The sequence below is a fragment of the Streptopelia decaocto genome (assembly GCF_964273445.1).
Source record: "Streptopelia decaocto genome assembly, chromosome: 6".
NCBI lineage: Eukaryota > Metazoa > Chordata > Aves > Columbiformes > Columbidae > Streptopelia > Streptopelia decaocto.
The window spans coordinates 66885981-66905937 of NC_138660.1; the positions used below are offsets into that span (position 1 = coordinate 66885981).

Consider the following 19957-nt stretch of genomic DNA (forward strand, 5'->3'; position numbering starts at 1 on the left):
CTCCTTGTCCTCCCCAGGACAACTCAGGCTGACAGTCGAGAGAGGAGCTTCACCCAACGCAAGAACGCTGCATTATGCTAGTAATCGCACCGTGTTGTACTCTTCCAAAAAGAACCATTCCAATGTGTTTAATAATATCCTATAAAGTACTAACAACATTAATTAAGCTGAACGAAGTGTCGCTTTTATTTCATGTTCATGTTCATTTGGTTCTTAATTCAGCAAAACACTTAACAGATGGTTAAGTTCACAAAAGGCCCTGGTAAGAACCTCTGCTCGTTCAGCGTGTGTTAAATGCTCACTTGAAAATTGGGTGTCCTGCTTATCTACTTCCACATTGAACAGAGGCAAATAATTTAGAAGGGTTAGAGGTTGCTCTTGTTATATATTTCAATATACTAACAATCCTAGAAAATATAAACTTTAGGAAAACACGTTGCAATAATAATCGTCAGTTCCCATCTGCGGCTTCAGGTGCTGAAGAAGGAAACTGAACCTGCTGCAATAGTCCATTTGCCAAGCACGAGAAGACATCGAGTTTTTAAAAGTGAAACAAAGGAGAACAATGGCGAAGTTTATTCCAAATGTTTTCTAATTAAGTTCAAAGCATGTGCCAGTTTGACTAAAATTTCCCATGCATGCAGAAGTCTGGCTGGTTAACCTGACTGCTCCCACTTCTTGCAGTGGACACAAGTCTCTTTTTCTCACTTGATTTAATCAAGAGCAACTGCACTGAAGATGATGGATGTGCGCTGTGTTTAAAGCAATAAAACTGCAAAATGAGCAGTTTTGTACCCACTTTACCTGCCCTTCTGCTGAGGCATCACGAGCAACACACACTGTTGCGAGGTAGAAAATAATCAGCTGGCACCTCACCCAAATGACACAAGGTCCTAACCATGCTCTTAAATCTTTTATCATGTTTCTGCCAATTATTTAAGCTAAGATCACTTTAAATTATCATAAAACAGTTGCGCTGGACCACGCACAGCGAATGTACGTACCTCGTAGCCTTTCAGCGACGGACCCACCAACACAACAGGTCTCATCGACGGTACCACATCGTACGGGGGAATGTGCTCTGTCTGGAAAAGAAAACCACCCTTCAGATCACTGATGGGAGAAGATCCATAGGAAAACATGGGGAATTACATATTAGAATTCAATAAAATAAACAAGATGGAAACAAAAGTTCTACTTACCACTTTTTGTTTCTGTTTTGCTAAAAGACCAAATGAGAACTTGGTTAAAAACCACACACTGCGTATAACAACCGTAACACTCGCAACGAAAACTCCCTTTGTCTCTCCTGCTCTCCCCTGGTTAAACTGGCCGCTCAGCCCATTCTGGGGCAGCTGCCACATTCTTCCCACTCCCCGAGAACTATGGCACGTCTAGAAATAACGGCTTTGTCTGCCTCCGCAAGCACTTTTCTGTAAAACACCTTCATAATTTAGCAAAGGGGGAAACCTGCATTTTCCATATACTTTTAAAAACAGTTAATAGGAATAGCCAGAGTTCCCGTCAATAAAATCCCGCCTTACCTGTGGAAGTAGGTGTAGCTCGGAACGTGCCAGAAACCATTTCTCCAAGACTTGAAGAAGAATTTCCACTGGATTTCCTGCGATTCCAGAAAGATCCCATTAACACCAGGCACCCAGAGACGGAAACAGGGGAGGATTTAAGCAGCAAATATGAGAAATTTCCCCATGAGAGATCACACGGTAAAGGAGTTTTCACCCACATTCCCGCCCCAAGAAAGCCCTGGTGTGCGGATGTCTCACCACACACCCTTTACAACATTCCCCTGTGTCCTTCAGATTTCATTTTATCCTTAATATTCTCCATAGGTGAGATTAGAGAAAATCTTTGCAAGAATCGGTGATTTGGTGGAGTTGTGCCCATTCACACAAGCAGAGAACTTTTCTAATAAGCTGTACATGAAACAGTATCCTAAATACCCTGTTAGCATCCCTCTCTCCGAATTAGATACTATTCCTTCTGTAGGTTGAGATACACCAGCTTCCTTTGAAGCGATTTCAAAAATCATTAAAGCAATTTGGGAAAAGCACAGCTAAGGCTGTTCAACCGCTCTAAAAACCTTTCCCCAGATAGTTTATATTGAAAAGATTCCTGCCCTTGATTAAGTTCATTAGCGTGCCAGCTCCCCGACAGTCCCGCACAGGGTCACTTGTGCCGCTCTTGCTGCCATTAGGTCCAGACTCAATTGGCTCTTTACTCTGCAGCACTAAAGATGTGTGAACATTTCAAGTTTGCTTTCAATTAGTGCGAATAATATGCTAGTAGTATATCAATTAACAAAAAACAAAGGAAAAAGTCTTTTGTGTATTCGGCCAATAGAAGGGTGACTTCAGTGACTGAACTGAGATTGTCAGAAATCGGTTTTACTTCCTAGACCTGTGACCAAGTTTATGTTTCTCCAGGGACTTGCAATCACCAGCTCCAGCAGCGCGGAGACTCACAACAGTCAGAATAATGGAAGCTGATTGACAAAGCTCATCTCTATAAAGTTTGAAAAGTCTGGGTTTGGCCAAAATGGAGAGAAAAGAAAAAGAAGAAGAGAGAAAAGAGAAGAGAGAAGAGAGAAGAGAGAAGAGAGAAGAGAGAAGAGAGAAGAGAGAAGAGAGAAGAGAGAAGAGAGAAGAGAGAAGAGAGAAGAGAGAAGAGAGAAGAGAGAAGAGAGAAGAGAGAAGAGAGAAGAGAGAAGAGAGAAGAGAGAAGAGAGAAGAGAGAAGAGAGAAGAGAGAAGAGAGAAGAGAGAAGAGAGAAGAGAGACCACAACCTTCAGAATAAAACAGTTGGAAAAAAGAAGAAAACCTGCAGCCTTTGAGCACCAAGTTGACTTAAACCCACAGGAACTTAAAACTCTCCAGCCCTTCAGAAACGTCTGTCCGTACCACTCGTCCTGTATTGCTCATCCTTCCTAAAGTCAATACACATTTTTTATTGTTTCTCAGTGTCAATATCCAACACGCCTATTCTCGGCAAATATGTGTTTTCATCTGGAATCCCAAATCAAACACTCCTCCAAACGCAGCGCAATGAAAAAGAACCGAGTGACCTTTGAAGATATTGTCCGGTGTCAGGACGGATTTTGGGTGATTGTACAAGGTTCTCACCCTCCATGGAAGCGCCCCCTCTTCTGCTCCTGCTGGATGCGGATGTTCTCCAGGCGCAGCGGGCTGGGGATGAAGCCGATCTCGCAGCCCTCCTTCACCAGCCGCCCTATCCACCAGTCGTTATTGTACTTCTGGAACACACAAAGGTTACTCACGTCACACCCCAAACCCCCTTAGTTTATTATCCACAAACCTGAGCTCCAGACCATGCAACCAGACTCCGCCTTGCGAGGTGGAAAAACTCTATAAACACCTTTCTAGAAACAAAGATAAATATAGACCAGCTTGTCTGAGACAACACAGAACATCGAGCAGCTCCAGCAACGAACTAAAAGCGCTTCTGGCTAATGCCAAGTGCTACCCAAAGTTGTGACACTTTCCTATAAATGAGGTTTTGATGGTGTCGCTGCCTAGAAGGAGCTGAACTATTTGGAGACGTACACTTCGGAATTCCTGTCAGCTGAAAAAACATTCACTTTTAGGAAGAAACTTTAATATATAGCTGAACATATTACATTTCGATTTTATCATTAACTTCTAGTAACATACATTTTTCTGCATTATTGAAAGTCTGGCCTAACTTTAATGATGGAGAGACAAAAAGCAATGATATAGCGTATATCACAGTAGAAAAGAAATCAATTAGCCTATTTATTAATCCATACGCAAATATTAACATACACAGCTAAGGGAACGCGACCCTTATACCCTCATCTTGAAAACTGCCCGCTCTATAGAGCTGCTATTGACAAAAGAGGTGCCAGTGTTTTATCATTTCGGCTTCCAAAATATCTGTTCTTCATGCTGTTACGACCCTGATTCAGACAACGTCCCTAAGCAGAGCTTAATGTTAAACACGTTGCTTCTGCTTAAGTCAATGTAACTATTTACACTCTTTAAAATAGACAAATACTGCAGGATCCAGCATTCTCTGGCAAATCAGCGAAATCAATGGATTTATTCCTGTGTAACCTCATCTGGGTGTTCCTGCTCCATGGGGGGATTGCACTGGATGAGCTTTCCAGGTCCCTTCAACCCCTGACATTCTGGGATTCCGTGATTTAAAGTGCTGTAGAACCTCAGTCCCATGAGAATTCCTGTTCTGGTTCTACATGTATGGTTTGAACACAGGGACCATTATGGGCCATGGACTCGTGATCGATCCCTCCAGACACGAGACGAGAATCAGCGTTACGCTGAGAATATCAGAGCAGCGCAAACGATAACGAAGCAGCAAGGAACACAGGGCTGTTTGCATTAGGTCACCGCCTCCCATATGCTATTCTTTGCATTCGGCGTGTGGGAGGACGCCAGCTCATCCCCAGTGGTTGCCGTGCCCATGATGATCTCTGCTGCGCTGTCAGTAATTGCTGCCGCTCCCCCGGTTAAGTCAGCACATAATGTGTGGTCTTGGAGGAGACAGCCGAGAGGCGCAGGACGCATCCTCAATATAGCAGCTCATCGGTTCCGGCTGGTGTTTCATCCTGGAGCAGCTCACTTTGTACCCAGTTTAGCGTTATTATAAAGCTGGAACCATGCCTGTCCTAGCCTAAGGGAGGCCGGTGCTCGGGAGTGACGACAGACACACGTTCAAAGAAAGAGACGAGTGCTGTACCCCCTAAAATAAACCCAGAATGCAGAGGGGGAAACAATGTTTTTGCAAGCTGCAAGCCTGCCTCAGAATCGGCAAAACAACAGGGGCTTATGCAGATTCAGAGGGCTCACTGCAGATGAAGAATTGCAGAAAATACGCTCAGCATGCAAGAAAATGTATTTTTCCTCTACCAAGCCATACTCAGGGCCCTTTTATTCCTATTCCTTTTTTCTTATTTTTGTATCTGGCCTCTTCAATATTTTATTTTCCTATTGTATTATTCTAAGTCTTACTTCCTCTCTTATAAAGTCTGTCTTGTGCTTTATGAAGACCTGGTGTAACTTGCTGCTACTCCACTTTTTGATCAATAGAATCCTTTTCTATTATATCATCTCTGATCCACCGCAATATTCATTTGACAGAAGAATCTGAATCTACCACACCAAAGGGGATTTAAAACACAGAAGGATGTCATTTCCTTCCTGTGACACGAAAATCCGACCACAAGTCAGTAATATCAAGCGATAAAAAGGTGCAAGATAACCATCCCAGGGTGCTGGAACTCTAAAAAGCCTGAGGAACCATCACACCGACACTGATCAGATGGATGTGCTGGGCTCTCCTGCCTCCGCTCAGCTCTTGGATCTCTTTTTAATCAGGTGCAGCTCAGCCTCGACTGTTCGAATCATAGTCCTTGGCATGTGAAGAGATTGTCTTTCACATTCCCTTTTATAACATCTCGGGTTTACCTCTTTAATGTGCAGGAAGTCCTTGGCATCGAAGGAGATGGCGGTGCTTGGGACGGGGACATCTTCATCCAGAGCTCCGCAGTAACTCACGTTGGTCTTCACAGCAAACGCCACTGGTTTGGACTGCAAACAGAAACAGCAGCACAAACAGTGGCAACTTTCTGAATCAATAACTCATCTGTTCTACCAAACTAACCTTACAGAGGATGTTTGCCAAGCACATTAAAACCCAGAGCTGACAATTTCCCCCGGGCCAGCAGAGTTCAGCTGGCTAGAGAACATCCCTGTTTATATGAGAATATTTACACTAACCTAATGAAATTTAACAAGGGCAAGTGTAGAGTCCTGCATCTGGGCAGGAACAAGCCCAGGTTCCAGTATAGGTTGGGAGATTACATATTAGAGAGCAGTGTAGGGGAAAGGGACCTGGGGGTCCTGGGGACAGCAGGGTGACCATGAGCCAGCACTGGGCCCTTGTGGCCAGGAAGCCAATGGTACCTGGGGTGGGTTAGAAGGGGGTGGTCAGTAGATCGAGAGAGGTCCTCCTTCCCTTCTACTCCGCCCTGGTGAGACCACACCTGGAATATTGTCTCCAGTTCTGGGCCCCTCAGTTCCAGCAGGACAGGGAACTGCTGGAGAGAGTCCAGCGCAGGGCAACGAAGATGATTAAGGGAGTGGAGCATCTCCCTTATGAAGAAAGGCTGAGGGAGCTGGGGCTCTTTAGTTTGGAGGAGACTGAGGGGGGACCTTATTAATGTTTATAAATATATAAAGGGTGAGTGTCATGAGGATGGAGCCAGGCTCTTCTCGGTGGCAAACGATAGGACAAGGGGTAATGGGATCAAGCTGGAACACAAGAGGTTCCACTTAAATTTGAGAAGAAACTTCTTCTCAGTAAGGGTGACAGAGCCTGGCCCAGGCTGCCCAGGGGGTTGTGGAGTCTCCTTCTCTGCAGACATTCCAACCCGCCTGGACATGTTCCTGTGCGACCTCACCTGGGCGTTCCTGCTCCATGGGGGGATTGGACTGGATGATTTTTTGAGGTCCCTTCCAATCCCAAACATACTGTGATACTGTGAAAGGTGCCCCAAAGCCTGGTTGCTCCTACAGCTGCAGAGAACAGACCTTGGCCCTCTCGAGCTGGATGGCCGCCTGCTGCTCCCGTTCCTGCCGGATCGCTTCCCTGTCTTCTTCCAGAGACACATCAGAGTCCGAGGGTCTGCTTGTGTACGAATCTGCTGAGCCCTGCAATGCAATTCACCTCACTAAGAAAACGTATGGAAGGAACGCAAACCCCTTCCCCAGTCGGATTCAGAAAATACTTTTAAAATATTGGTTTCTCAGTTTCTTTGAGTGGGTTTTATGTATCGCGGAATCTAGCAGAGAAATAACCTGTGCACGAAGCCAAAGGCAAAAATCTCAGGAAAAATACTCCCCGCTTCCAAACAACCTCTTTACTTTCTCAGTGACACAGTGAAACGCAGCTCGGCTGTGGCACTGCCTAGAAATTGTCAGAATATCTAAATCCTGTCTGACAACCTTGGACTCACGACTGCCAAGGGCTCGGTCACATCAAATATAATTAAGGTATTATAAAACTTGGCTAGAATCAGCCTCCCTGTAAATAGGGTGTGTAAACGCTGCCCCCCACGGCTGCCGCTCACACGAAGCTTCGTTCTGTGCTTCGAGAGGGGAGAACAGTGCCAAAAATCACATTATTAGAAGCTACTCAAGAGGGCAACACAAAAGCTGTACATTATATGAACTGAAAACAGAAGGACGCAACAGCCTCTAAGGGCTGGAATAAGGTACGGCCACAGTTAGAGTTGGTTATTTTTCTGGGACATTATTCAGGCCGTCGGGCAGCATCTGAAGTACGTGGTGGCTCCTCTCTGCTCTTTATAAAGCAGCCCGAGTGCCCATCCTGCACAGCTCAGCTCCAGATCTGCACGGAGCAGACAGGGGTTTCAGCTCAGAGCAAGGTGATGGGAACCTTTACTCGTGATTCATCTGAAATACTGCTGCCCCTCTCTCCAAAACCCCAAACACTCAGCATGTAGGGCTATTGTATTCCAATGACCCAGAAGCCCAGCGAGACCAGCACTGATGGGGGGCTGCACGCCCGGGTATTCACACAAAAGGAAAAGTACATTCTCATTGTAGTAGGAAACTCCTACAGAGATGTCGAAATCCTAAAGACTAGGTCTAACTTGCCACTCGAGGTCAATGTTGAACAGCAAATCCATGTCCCTGATTGAGCCACTTGCCAAGCGAACAGAATTTTTACTAATAGATTAATGTCTGCCTGGTGAACAATGGCCTTTGCTTAAACCAGACCCCAGCCTCGCAGAGTCCTGTTGATACAGCATTTGATTAATTAGCATTTGGGTCGTTAGCCCGGTGTGTTTGTCCCCACGCGATGCTCTGCGGTCACACACAGCCCACGTTCTGTACCCCAGCTGGTTCTGCCTGCTGTAAAGTGCAGTTTGGACCGTTTGGTGGAAAGAGCTGCATACGGTTGCATTGCAGTCTAACTTCTTAACCTACGTATTTTGTGTGTCTTTGGAAAAATAACTACACAAAACCACTACCATGAAAAAAGAGAACTTCAAAAGATCAGGAGGATCTGGCCCCGGTACCGTACCCAGCAGGAGGAATCTACAGCAAAGTACGACCAGTGCCAAGAGACACCAGCTCTGGTTTTAAATAAGGGAAAGGAGGAATGTGCGGGGCTGTGTTGTGTTATATAACAAATAACTTCTAAGTCATCACATTTCTCTCGACAAATCAAAGCCACCTTCATACAGAGCTCCAAAACCTATACGTGTTCCAAAGAGCCATTCTACAGCACTATGTCTTTCAATTTTTTTCCTTACACTCATTCATATCCTGCAGCACAGGGGCATATATTCTATGTAATCAATATTCTTCTTCTCCATGTAAACGAACAGATTCTTAGGTATAGATGCGAGTACATTTCCATGCGCAGACTCCTGGCAAGGAAGCCCAGAGGAGCAGATGCTCTCGGTGTCGCACTCGTAAGTGGCCAGCAGCACGGCACAGGCACTAGGGACAAAGATCTCCTCCGTGTCGACAACAGGATTTTCCTAACGTGAGCTAACACACAGCTTAACAGACCAGAAATATCCCTTCCCGGAGAGCCGGCCACCAAGGGAGCGGGACAGGGCAGCGTGCCACGCGCCTGGGGCCGGGGGGGAACAAGTCGAACATCAAGAGCCTGAAAATGAGCATGAGCTGTTCCCAGCTGGGCAGCCAGACCTGCTGCTCCTCCTTCTGCCTCCTCCGGGACGGCACAGCCAGCGAGGGGCCCGCCGGCCACGGCCAGCGAGGGGCCCGCCGGCCACAGCGCTTGGCCGCGCTGCACAACACCCGCGGGATGCTCAGCGCCTGGGCCTGGGCCGGGATTGAAACTTCAGCTACCGAACGCATCACCAGAGGGATAAGAATATTTCTTCCCCGATCAAAGGGGAGAGTGCAGAGCACGGCAGCTCAACACACCCGGGTGAACTGGGTAGCAGGGGACCCTCGCACAGCCTGCTCTTCCTACTGATGTCTTGTTCAGTGACCGAAGGGGAATCACAGGATGGTTTGTGTTGAAGGGACATTCCCAGCCCCCCAGTGCCCCCCCTGCCATGAGCAGGGACATCTTCACCAGCTCAGGGTGCTCAGAGCCCCGTCCAGCCTGGCCTGGGATGTCTCCAGGGATGGTTCAGCCACCACCTCTCTGCCAACCTGGGCCAGGCTCTCACCACCCTCAGGGCAACAATTTCTTCCTCATGTCCAGCCTGAATCTCCCTCCTTTAGTTTAAACCATCACTCCTTGTCCTGTCACAACAGGCCCTGCTCAAAAGTCTGTCCCCATCTTTCTTATCAGCCTCTTTTAAGTACAGAAAGGGCACAACAAGGTCTCCCTGGACCCTTCACTTCTCCAGGCTGAACACCTCAACTCTCTCAGCCTGTCCTCAGTCTATCAGTGTGAGACTGAATTTAAATGGTCAAATATTCCAGTCTCAAAATTATAGCCCATCTTCCATATTAAAGTCTGCACTGTTCAAAGCAATTAAAGAAAAAAAATACAGAGCAGGAGTTGCAAAGACAGCCCAGCTTCATGGCAGAGAGGAACAGTTCAGCATTTATCAGCCACTAAACACTCTGAAGATCCAAAATGCTTTATAGCTGCTGATCATCACATTCTGTATTTCCCAGACAACAAAACTTCACTAGCCGCAGAAAGGAAGGAGGAAAAGTAATCACACTCTCCAATAATAAATCAAAAGGCATTATAATAAACACAAATAAAATACTGCAGTAAGAATAGGCTTCTTTCTAGGATTTTAGTCCTAGCTGGTGTAACACACTGCAACGGGAACACACAACAGCCCGGGGTGCCTGGGAACCGAGACAACGTCACTGCTGCTGTCCCCGGGAGCCACCGCTGCTCAGCACCGCTGCTCAGCACCACCCTGTGCCCCTGCCGCGTCCCCTCGTGTCCGTGTGCTGACAGGTGACAGACACACCGCTGCCAGGACCAACAGCAGCACGGGGTGGGCTGCAGAAACCATCTGTACGGGGAGAGCGCACAGGCTCGCGTCTTTGTATTTGTTCAAGTCCTCTGGGTAGGATAAAGGCGATTTAATAGAAATAGCTACCTATGCGGGATGCACAGCTCACCATACCGGCTCTTAGTGGTCTGTGTCTGAGCGCTGACCTAGTTGATGCTGTCAGAACAAAGGAGTCTCAGCCACAGCAGCTGATACCGCGAGGCCACCCCGGGCTGCTCGTCAGTGCTGATTGCTGCCCGTGTGCCAAACGGGACAGACCCGTACGATCCCACCCACACGATCCCTTCCCCTTCTCTAGTGCCAAACGATAGGGATCAGTACGATCCCACCCACACGATCCCTTCCCCTTCTCTAGTGCCAAACGATAGGGATCAGTACGATCCCACCCACACGATCCCTTCCCCTTCTCTAGTGCCAAACGATAGGGATCAGTACGATCCCACCCACACGATCCCTTCCCCTTCTCTAGTGCCAAACGATAGGGATCAGTACGATCCCACCCACACGATCCCTTCCCCCTCTCTTGCACCAAGCGATATGGATCGGTACAATCCCATCCATGTGATCCCTTCCCCCTCTCTTGCACTAAGTGATAGGGATGGGTACAATCCCATCCGCACGATCCCTTCCCCTTCTTCTGTGCCAAGCGATACAGATCAGTACAATCCCATCTGTGTGATCCCTTTCCCGTCTCTTGCATCAAACGATACGGATCAGTACAATCCCATCTATGTGATCCCTTCCCCTTCTCTTGCATCAAACGATACGGATCAGTACGATCCCATCCACACGATCCCTTCCCCTTCTCTTGCACCAAATGATAGAGATCGGTACGATCCCATCCACACGATCCCTTCCTCTTCTCTTGCACCAAACAACAGGGATCGGTACGATCCCATCTGTGTGATCCCTTCCCGAGTGTCCCCAGCAGGTTGGAGCAGAAGAAGGACAACTAAGGTTTGCTTTTCTCAGCTCACACGTCTCAGACTCTGCTTAAGGCTGCTGGGAGCTACTATAACACAAGCAGTCCATAAATTAAAAACAACCTCTGTTATCCTTCCAAGCCCAGCTTTTGACTGTTTTTAAAACACTGCCCAGACGAAAGCAGCACTTCTTGTCATAATTTTCAGTTCTGTTTACAATCTGGTTTTGAAGATCAGAACACTGGCAGCAATATTGTGCAATATTGACAGGATATGGTGCAACGAGCCAACACGAACCCTCACGCCTGCACAGCACCACATGCAGTGAAGTTATGGGCTGATTCTGACATTCACTGAAACCGCAATAGACGTGATGACACTAAATCCTGGGATGCGTCCACGCTCTTGGCACAGCTGGGAAAGCGTAACCGGCTGCCTCGCCACACAATAAGAAACAAAGAATGTGCATAGTCTTAGGGAAGAGGGATTGCCCATCACATCACGTACCCCAACACCTTATCAAAAAGACCCTTTCATCTCTTTATTTTCTCCTGACCCTGGGAGACACAGGAGCTTTGTGAAGTGGGAGGGTAAGCGAGTTCAGGTGCACCCTGGATTTGACCATTTGAAAGGAACAGGCATTGCCAGATAATATATTATTCAAGGCAATGAAAGACTCGTTTCGTATTTCACAGCCTTTTTACTTCGGGCTTCTGTGAATTAATTTTTCTTATTACTTATTTTCTCCCTCATTCATTTTCCTCTCTCATCAGTTAGTCTAATTCAGCTTTGATAAAAACACCAAGGTTTGAAGCAATCCCAAAAATGTTGGGGAAAGAGGGTAAAGCAGAAATAACAGGGGGTCTGTCTATTCAGCAACTAGAAAATAATGGCAAATCATCAGCCTCTCTTGCTCATTGACTTGAGGGTCCTGAGAGATACAGGCCAAGGTGGCTGGACGATGGGAAATATTAACAAGATATTCCTAATGAACATGGTGTTTCTATGCCCCAGCTTGTTCAGGGAGGAAAAGCTCACGTGCATCCTCTCCATCCTCTCACAAGAGCAGAAGAAAATACCAACCTTTAGCTGTTCTGGTTTCAGAAGGGAAGAAAAACATAAAGACTTCAGTGAGGCTGTAAATAACGTGGGTTTTTTTTCCAACTGCCATAAATATACAGCTCTGAATTGCTCTCTATCCAGCCATAACTTGTAATGCTCTGTCATAGAGCTCATGCAATTAAAGCATCAAGCCATTAGGAGCTCCACTAAGCCAGATGACGTGCAGCCTCTTTTGAAAAGATTTAGGGTGCTGCAGAGTCCACCGCAACCCCGAAAGCATTGCTGAAAACATACCCTGCTCCGAGAAAGGCTCCTGCCTCGTCCATTAAGCAAGACGACGGGGCGGCAGCGGCTAATTGCAGGATCCTTGCGTGGACGGAGCAGCTCTGGGCTCTTTCGCCTTTGTGACAACAGAGAGCTCGCTTTGCAAAGCCACACACTCTCCTCTAGAACTGTTAATATCCCCCTAGAATGACAAACTCTGTTACAGCTGTTGTAACGTTAAATAACGAGGTCCAGCAGAGCCATAGCAAAGCATCTGAGTGGGACTTTCTCACTGATTCACATCTAAGAGTCAATACAAATGTGCCGATACGAGTCCAAGCAGGACAAGGATCAGTTCCCAACCACATAGTTTTCTGGAAGGACCGACACACACACACAAACCAGCTGCCCGACCATTCTGCACCGAGTTCTGCTTTCAGAACTCAATGCTCCGCAATTATTTCCTCCTCTACGTTTGGTAAATTTATTTAAGACAACTCACTAGGTGTCTCAGCAATTTTGACATTACTAGGTAGTTAGAACATGTTTTTTTCAGTGTGAATACTCATGAGAAAACAGGGCAATTGTTCTAAACATTCTTTCCACGTTCTCTTTTCCCCCGAATTTCAGCTCTTGCAGTCCCGTGTCCCCTCTCGAGCTGCTTCAGCTCCGCACAGATTGTGTTTGCACATCTAAGAGGTTGGGTTTAAAAAAAGCACCAGTAATACACACAGTCATTGCCAAAATACTCCAGCTTTTTCTGTAATGTTCAAATGAACATGCAAGATGTACAAGATTCTGCCTGACGTGCATTACGGGTACATATTCACCAGCTGTTACATATGGAAAAGGTTTGCAGCTTAAAGAATTATGTAGACTAAAAAAGAAGCGTGAGATAGTGGTCACTGAATACATTAGTTTTCCTAAACCTTTCATTTTCACGTTTTGACAGATATAATTTCTTATGTTGTTTATAACTATAAACTCAACGTTGCTTTGCCTTTGCTGGAGCCTCAAAGGCCAAGGAGTCAAGGGGTGGAGCTCAGATGTTTCAGTGGTAAAATGGACAGTATAAAATACTATTTCCATTCTCTTCACCATAAAAATGCATTCGCACATTAGTATTAAAAGACACGTAGATGAGGTTCTTAGGGACCACGAAAGAGCAAAGATCTGTGTGGGAATGCTCTGATCTGTGTTTTATTCCAGTCTCCTGCACTCAGAATTGCGATTGAATCAGCAGCTCAACACCTCCAGCCTGAATTTTCCTTCAGTCTCTGCACCTGGTCCCTCTTTTCCATGGAAGTTGTTCAAAAGACCCAGGAGAGGAAAAAAGGTGGGTGTTTTTCAGTGATAAAAGGCACCAAAGTAAAGCTGCAACAGGATAGAGACACTGCTCTATTTTTAACTAATTACTTTGGCTCTTGAAAGTATTGAGTGATCTTCCCAAGGCCCCGGGGAAGCTCCTGCTGTTGGGTTTTATGACACCTGATAATAACACAACAGCTAATAAAATCACACCTCTTGTCCGAGATGAGCTCTCCCAGAATAATGCTGCTCTGTGTCTGTCCCAAAAAGTGCGTTAGGAAGCCAAGAATGCTCCTTAAATCTTCAGAAAAAATAGAAGTACCAATATTGCCCCCAAAGTAAAGCTCACCGTGCTGCCACCTCCACCAGCATCTGCGTTTCCCATATGTGGTCTAGCACGTGGGCTCCTCAGACGTGCAGCATCAAGTCTTCAGCCAGCAGGTCCTGCACTGATATTACATCTGAACATTACAGACGCCTCCCTGCGCTGGCTGGGATGGGTGCACCTTCTTGTTTTATTAAAAAAAACCAAACCTACATCGAGTTGCTTTTTACAGCATCATGGATGTTTAACGTGCCCATCTGGAAGGGGATTAGCTCCCATTTCTCCCCTTATTTCACCCTGTTGAAGTTTATTCCCATTTCTCTTTCACCTTCATCTAGCTCAGCTCTGTTTTCTCTCCCTGGTGCACTCACCCTGGGACTGCTCTCGGATATCCTTATTTCACCTTGGAACAGAGGCCATTGAGAGGCTTTCTGCATGTGTATAAATCAGCATTTCTTCTTCTACAGCAAGCCGAATAACGAGCATGCTGTCACCATCACAGGTTCAGGGCCATTCGAGGGTTTTTGCAATAAGGCACAGGAGCATCACCCCAAAACCACCCCCTGGGACTCACAGGGGCAATGAAGCACCTGATGATAAGGCCAATGTCATTCACCTGGTTTTGGGGGTTTTTTTAACGACACATGTTCGTAGACAGGTGAGTAACACGGCTTCTATAGCAATGATTTCTAGAGATCATCACTATTGGTTTATTTGCCTCTACAGGACATCTGTGAGATTTTAGCCTTTGGATCTGTATATAAAAGCCCACAGGGGAGTGACAACAAAACAGCCCAGTCGCTGCTTTAAAAACACCCCACTTCACCCCGTCCTCACAGAACCACAAAACCACAGAATCCCAGAGTGTCAGGGACTGGAAGGAACCTGGAAAGCTCATCCAGTGCAATCCCCCCATGGAGCAGGAACACCCAGCTGAGGTTACACAGGAAGGTGTCCAGGCGGGTTGGAATGTCTGCAGAGAAGGAGACTCCACAACCCCCCTGGGCAGCCTGGGCCAGGCTCTGCCACCCTCACCCCCAACAAGTTTCTTCTCGTATTTAAGTGGAACCTCCTGTGTTCCAGTTTGAAACCACTACCCTTTGCCCTATCATGGGTTGTCACTGAGAAGAGCCTGGCTCCATCCTCCTGACACTCCCCCTTTCCATATTGATCCCCAGGAATGAGTCCCCCCTCAGTGTCCTCTTGTCCAGCTCCAGAGCCCCAGCTCCCTCAGCCTTTCCTCACACGGGAGATGCTCCACTCCCTGCAGCATCTTGGTGGCTGCGCTGGACTCTCTCCAGCAGTTCCCTGTCCTGCTGGAACTGAGGGGCCACAACTGGACACAAGATTCCAGGTGTGGTCTCCCCAGGCAGAGCAGAGGGGCAGGAGAACCTCTCTGACCTACTGACCACCCCCTTCTAACCCACCCCAGGTCCCATTGGCTTCCTGGCCACAAGGGCCCAGTGCTGGCTCATGGTCACCCTGCTGTCCCCAGGACCCCCAGGTCCCTTTCCCCTACGCTGCTCTCTAACAGGTTGTTCCCCAACTTATAGCTGCTTGAAGTAGCACAAAATTTTGCTGCAGAATTCTGTATCTTGCCACAAAGGCAGCGACACCAACCAAGACGGGACTGGAGGACACACACCATGGGTTGAGAGACCTCCCACTTGTGCCACGGTGTGTGTTTTCAAACAATAAGGTTATTTCCCAGCTTACATTTGCCAAGCAGATAGATTAAAAATATAGTGTAAATACAATAATGGGGGGGACGGTATTTAAACACTTCACATCGGTCTAATTCCAACATCTACTAACGCATCTTGAAGCCTTCCAAAATATCAATACGCAAAAGTTAAGCAGAGCCTAGGATGAGCTGCATCCAGTTACTGGCACAAATCTAGCTAGGAGTTCTGGACACAGCAGATTTCTACCTAGAAACCTTGTTTTTACAGACAGGGAAATAAGTATGTACTAGAATTCGAGTTTATGATCATAAGTGAACAAGAAGCATCAAATGAAGGGTCTCAGTAATTCTTTTCTCCCGCCCGTTGGCTAAAAGGATTTTTCTCAGCTTTACAACATCTCCACTTGGGTTGCGAGCACACACTGACTGCAGCGCATCCCGAAGCAGGGATGCTCACTATAATCATCTGCTGAGTATTATAAATGTGAGGGAAGAAGTGGAATTTTCCTTGAGATGTCCCTGTGGAGATCCCGGCCACCCGCCTGCTCTCCCTGTGCGCTTCTGTTCACACCGCTCAGTTGAACAACATCTCTCTTCCTAAGGATTTTTAGCATTACAGTGTCCTTTCTTCTACCATGGTGTCGCCACTTCCCACTTCCCACCCAAACCCTGATTATTTCTTTCCAGTTTTTAAAAAGGAGTGGTTCGGAACACACCGAACTGTCTCACAATTCGGCCGTAAGCTGATTTAGGAAACCACCCGCTCACCACCAGTCCTCGAGCAGACGAGTGGTTTGCTTTGCAATTTCCACACAAGGTGTGCAGGTACCAGCTATTCCGGCTCCGTACCAGCCCCCGAATCACAAAAGCCTAATTCCACACAGCACCTATTTTGTAATCCTTCACCCAAGAGACGCGCTGGGCAGGTTTTTATTCCATTGATTAGAGAGGCTGTGACCAGTTCTATTTAGGTGGCGATGGTTCCCCTGAGCTCATGGGCCTTTTACCCACGTCTCACCAGGGCACAAAATACCAAAACTGCCTGACAACTCATACAACTTCAACGACATCACGGCAAAATGACTTTGTTTAAAATATTCACGCTGGGTAGTGAATGGGAAAGAATCGTGAGGTGGCGTTGAAATGAATTTCATGCTGCTTAATTTAAGCCAAGCGACTGATACGTTTGGACTGAGGTTCAGTACGTTGCGTTATATTGCGGTTTTAATTAGTTTTTTTCCTTCCACAAGCTTCCAAACTCGGAGGCTTAGAAAGAGCATTACACACTAATAAATGGGGCTTACAAACACAGCGTTTCACTTTTGTTGCTTTTTACATTTTCCAGGGTATTTTCTCTCCCCTCAGGGAACCACCTTTCAGTCGCTATAATCTCTTATTATTTTTCATGCAGCAAGGACCAAATTCGAACATCACACGACTCCTGAACTCACAATAAGCCGTTATATACTGCTAGAAATATCTTAGTAAGAAAAAGCCCTAATTTCCTAAGTACTATGCACTCTGCAAACAGCAACTCCCTTCCCCAAAACCTTGCAATCTAAAATCTCTACGTGCTGAGAGCAAAATATAAGCGAAAGGGCATCTTGCTATCACCTACCGAGGTAATATTTGAGGGACGCTTTATGGAACTTCATTGCTGTGATCAATCCAGGGCTCCGAGGACTTTGCAGGAGCTCTGGGTTATCACGGTCTGTACTTGGATGGGACTCCAGTCATGGGGCTGATTTAAAACAAATCTCGGGATGCCACTGGCTAAATAGTCTCTCCATACATTTGCTGTTGGGATAAATGCAAAGGTATTAAGTTATGCGAGGTAAAAATGCAAATCCAGGAAGAGGCAATAGCCAAAACCTTAGTTGACATCGAAGCTTCAGACATGGTCATATTTTTTCGGTACACAGCGTGGCCTGAACATGCTTTCCCAAATTCTCCTGATTGCCACGAGCTTGTAACAATCCCTCTCAATTTTACATAGTAAACCGGTATTTGACAGGTAACTCTCTCAAATAAAGAGTTAAAAATTAGAAACTCAAACCCCAAATCCTCTTTTTTAATAACTGCCTCTAGCGTTATCTCAAAATGGATTCTTAATTAAATGGCTTAGGAGAAACAATAGTTAAGTTTTGCTTCTTACTGACAGCCAATAAGCATTCCGACCAAGAAAAAACCCTTTAGGAATTACTACCATACCCACAACCTCTTTGATTGGGCAATAGTGTAACAGAGAAAGGCACTGCGGATCTCATCCTGTGCAAAAAGCTCCTTCTCCATCTCAATCCTCACATCCAGCAGTGACACAGCTCTACAGATGAAGCCGACAGGACAACTTTGAGCACCTGCATATTGTTCTGTGCCAAAAGAAGGAAAAAAAGCCTTCGTCAGGAGTGGAATCCGTCAAAAGCTTGACAAGAGTTAAAACCCTCAAGCTTTTGCCATATTTTGGGATCTTCTAGAAGAGATCCATCTGCTCCAAACCAGTGTCGCTGCTGCCGAGGGTTCTGCTGGCGCCCTACAAATCTGCGCTGAAATGTAACCAAAGGGGCAGGGAATGGGTTCGGTTGCAGAAGGACGTCAAGGCCTGGTCTAAGGTACAGAAAATGACCCAGCGGAAGAGAATAACGTTCAAAGATAATACACCAGAACATGAAAATCACAGGTAAGCAGATGGAAAACGGTGCCTTGCTCACAACCACCCTTAGATCGCTATCAGCCCAAGGCAGCTCCCCTGGGTGCACAAGCATCTCACCAAAGGCAGATGCAAACCTGTTCCTTGCCCTTCCAAAGAAACAGAAGGACGAAGGGAAGGATATAAACCAAATCCAGTCAGCCCAGCTTTAGGGACTTCTGGGCTAAACAAAGCGAAACCCCCAGGGTTCAGATCCTGGGTAGACAAACCGCTCGTGCTGGCCATACGAGCCCTAAATAATAAAATATTTCAATGTCATGACAACATCATGTTGACCTAAATATATACATAAACAGTACCCAGACTTACTGCCTACAGCAGAAGAGATCTGAGGATGGACATAGTTTATATAAGTTTTATATGTAGTTTATATAAGTATTAATGCATCCGTGGCACTCCTTGCAGGAGACTGATCACCGAGAGTTCTCCACACTCCAGAATAATCCACCGCAAACCCAAGGGCCCTGTGTTGCTGGCAGGCTTGTAATCAACTCACATTTTCTTTAGCACATCTTTGCATTAACTCAATGTTTTGCATTTCACTCTTTACGTGTGTTTGCAGAGAGCGCTCCCCACCGGAGGGACGAGTCCGCACAGCATCACCTTTGGAGAAAGAGGCCACCGGTGACAACTGGGGGTGGCAGAAGCCATGTCCAGCCCAATTCCCCCTCAGCTTTGCAGCAGCATGAGCAGTAGGGACAGCCAAGCCTTTGTGAGACACGGCCAGGGAGGGGGCAGTGAGCCTGCTCCGTCCCCAGGATATACATTCATGTACATATGGAGGAGCCGAGCGCTTCCACGTGGGGTACTCACACCCGCCTTCCACCCTGCTGAGGACCTGCAGGACCCTTCTGCTCAGAGGCATCTCCTGAAGGAAGGTTTTTCTGAAGGACACGGAACTGCTGGAGAGAGTCCAGCGCAGCCACCAAGATGCTGCAGGGAGTGGAGCATCTCCCGTGTGAGGAAAGGCTGAGGGAGCTGGGGCTCTGGAGCTGGACAAGAGGACACTGAGGGGGGACTCATTCATGGGGATCAATATGGAAAGGGTGTCAGGAGGATGGAGCCAGGCTCTTCTGGTGACAACCAGTGACAGGACAAGGGGCAATGGGTTCAAACTGGAACACAGGAGGTTCCACTTAAATATGAGAAGAAACTTGTTTGGGGTGAGGGTGGCAGAGCCTGGCCCAGGCTGCCCAGGGGGGTTGTGGAGTCTCCTTCTGTGCAGACATTCCAACCCGCCTGGACACCTTCCTGTGTAACCTCATCTGGGTGTTCCTGCTCCATGGGGGGTTCGCACTGGATGAGCTTTCCAGGGCCCTTCAACCCCTGACATCCTGGGATTCTGTGGTTTTTACGCAGCTCTCCCTCCCAGCAGCGCACAGCAGAGTAAAAAGTACAACATCCCCGCGTTCCCCTCCTTGGAGGCACATTTCACGCACCTCCTCTCCAGAAACAGGGCCTGGAGTCCTGGGCTCCTAGTTCCTACCCCCCGCGCATCTTGTCAGAGCCCAGGATGTGCAGGACACACCGTCGCAGACACAACAGGATTCAGGCTGTTTCTTATTGACACTTGTACCTGTGTCACTCTTGTTGTGGCCCCGCTGCCCTGACACAGCCC

General features: G+C 47.1%; 1 protein-coding gene across 1 annotated transcript in view; it reads right to left on the reverse strand.

Annotated features, from left to right (window-relative positions):
* CACNB4 (calcium voltage-gated channel auxiliary subunit beta 4) overlaps nt 1–19957 on the reverse strand; it is a 55165-nt gene that overhangs the window by 21850 nt on the left and 13358 nt on the right. The window contains exons 2-7 of the mRNA XM_082055106.1: nt 6609–6728; nt 5484–5606; nt 3141–3271; nt 1545–1621; nt 1203–1222; nt 1005–1085 (exon numbers count right to left, since the gene is read on the reverse strand). Coding sequence (XP_081911232.1) covers nt 1005–1085; nt 1203–1222; nt 1545–1621; nt 3141–3271; nt 5484–5606; nt 6609–6728 — 552 coding nt within the window. The remainder of the gene's footprint in view (nt 1–1004; nt 1086–1202; nt 1223–1544; nt 1622–3140; nt 3272–5483; nt 5607–6608; nt 6729–19957) is intronic.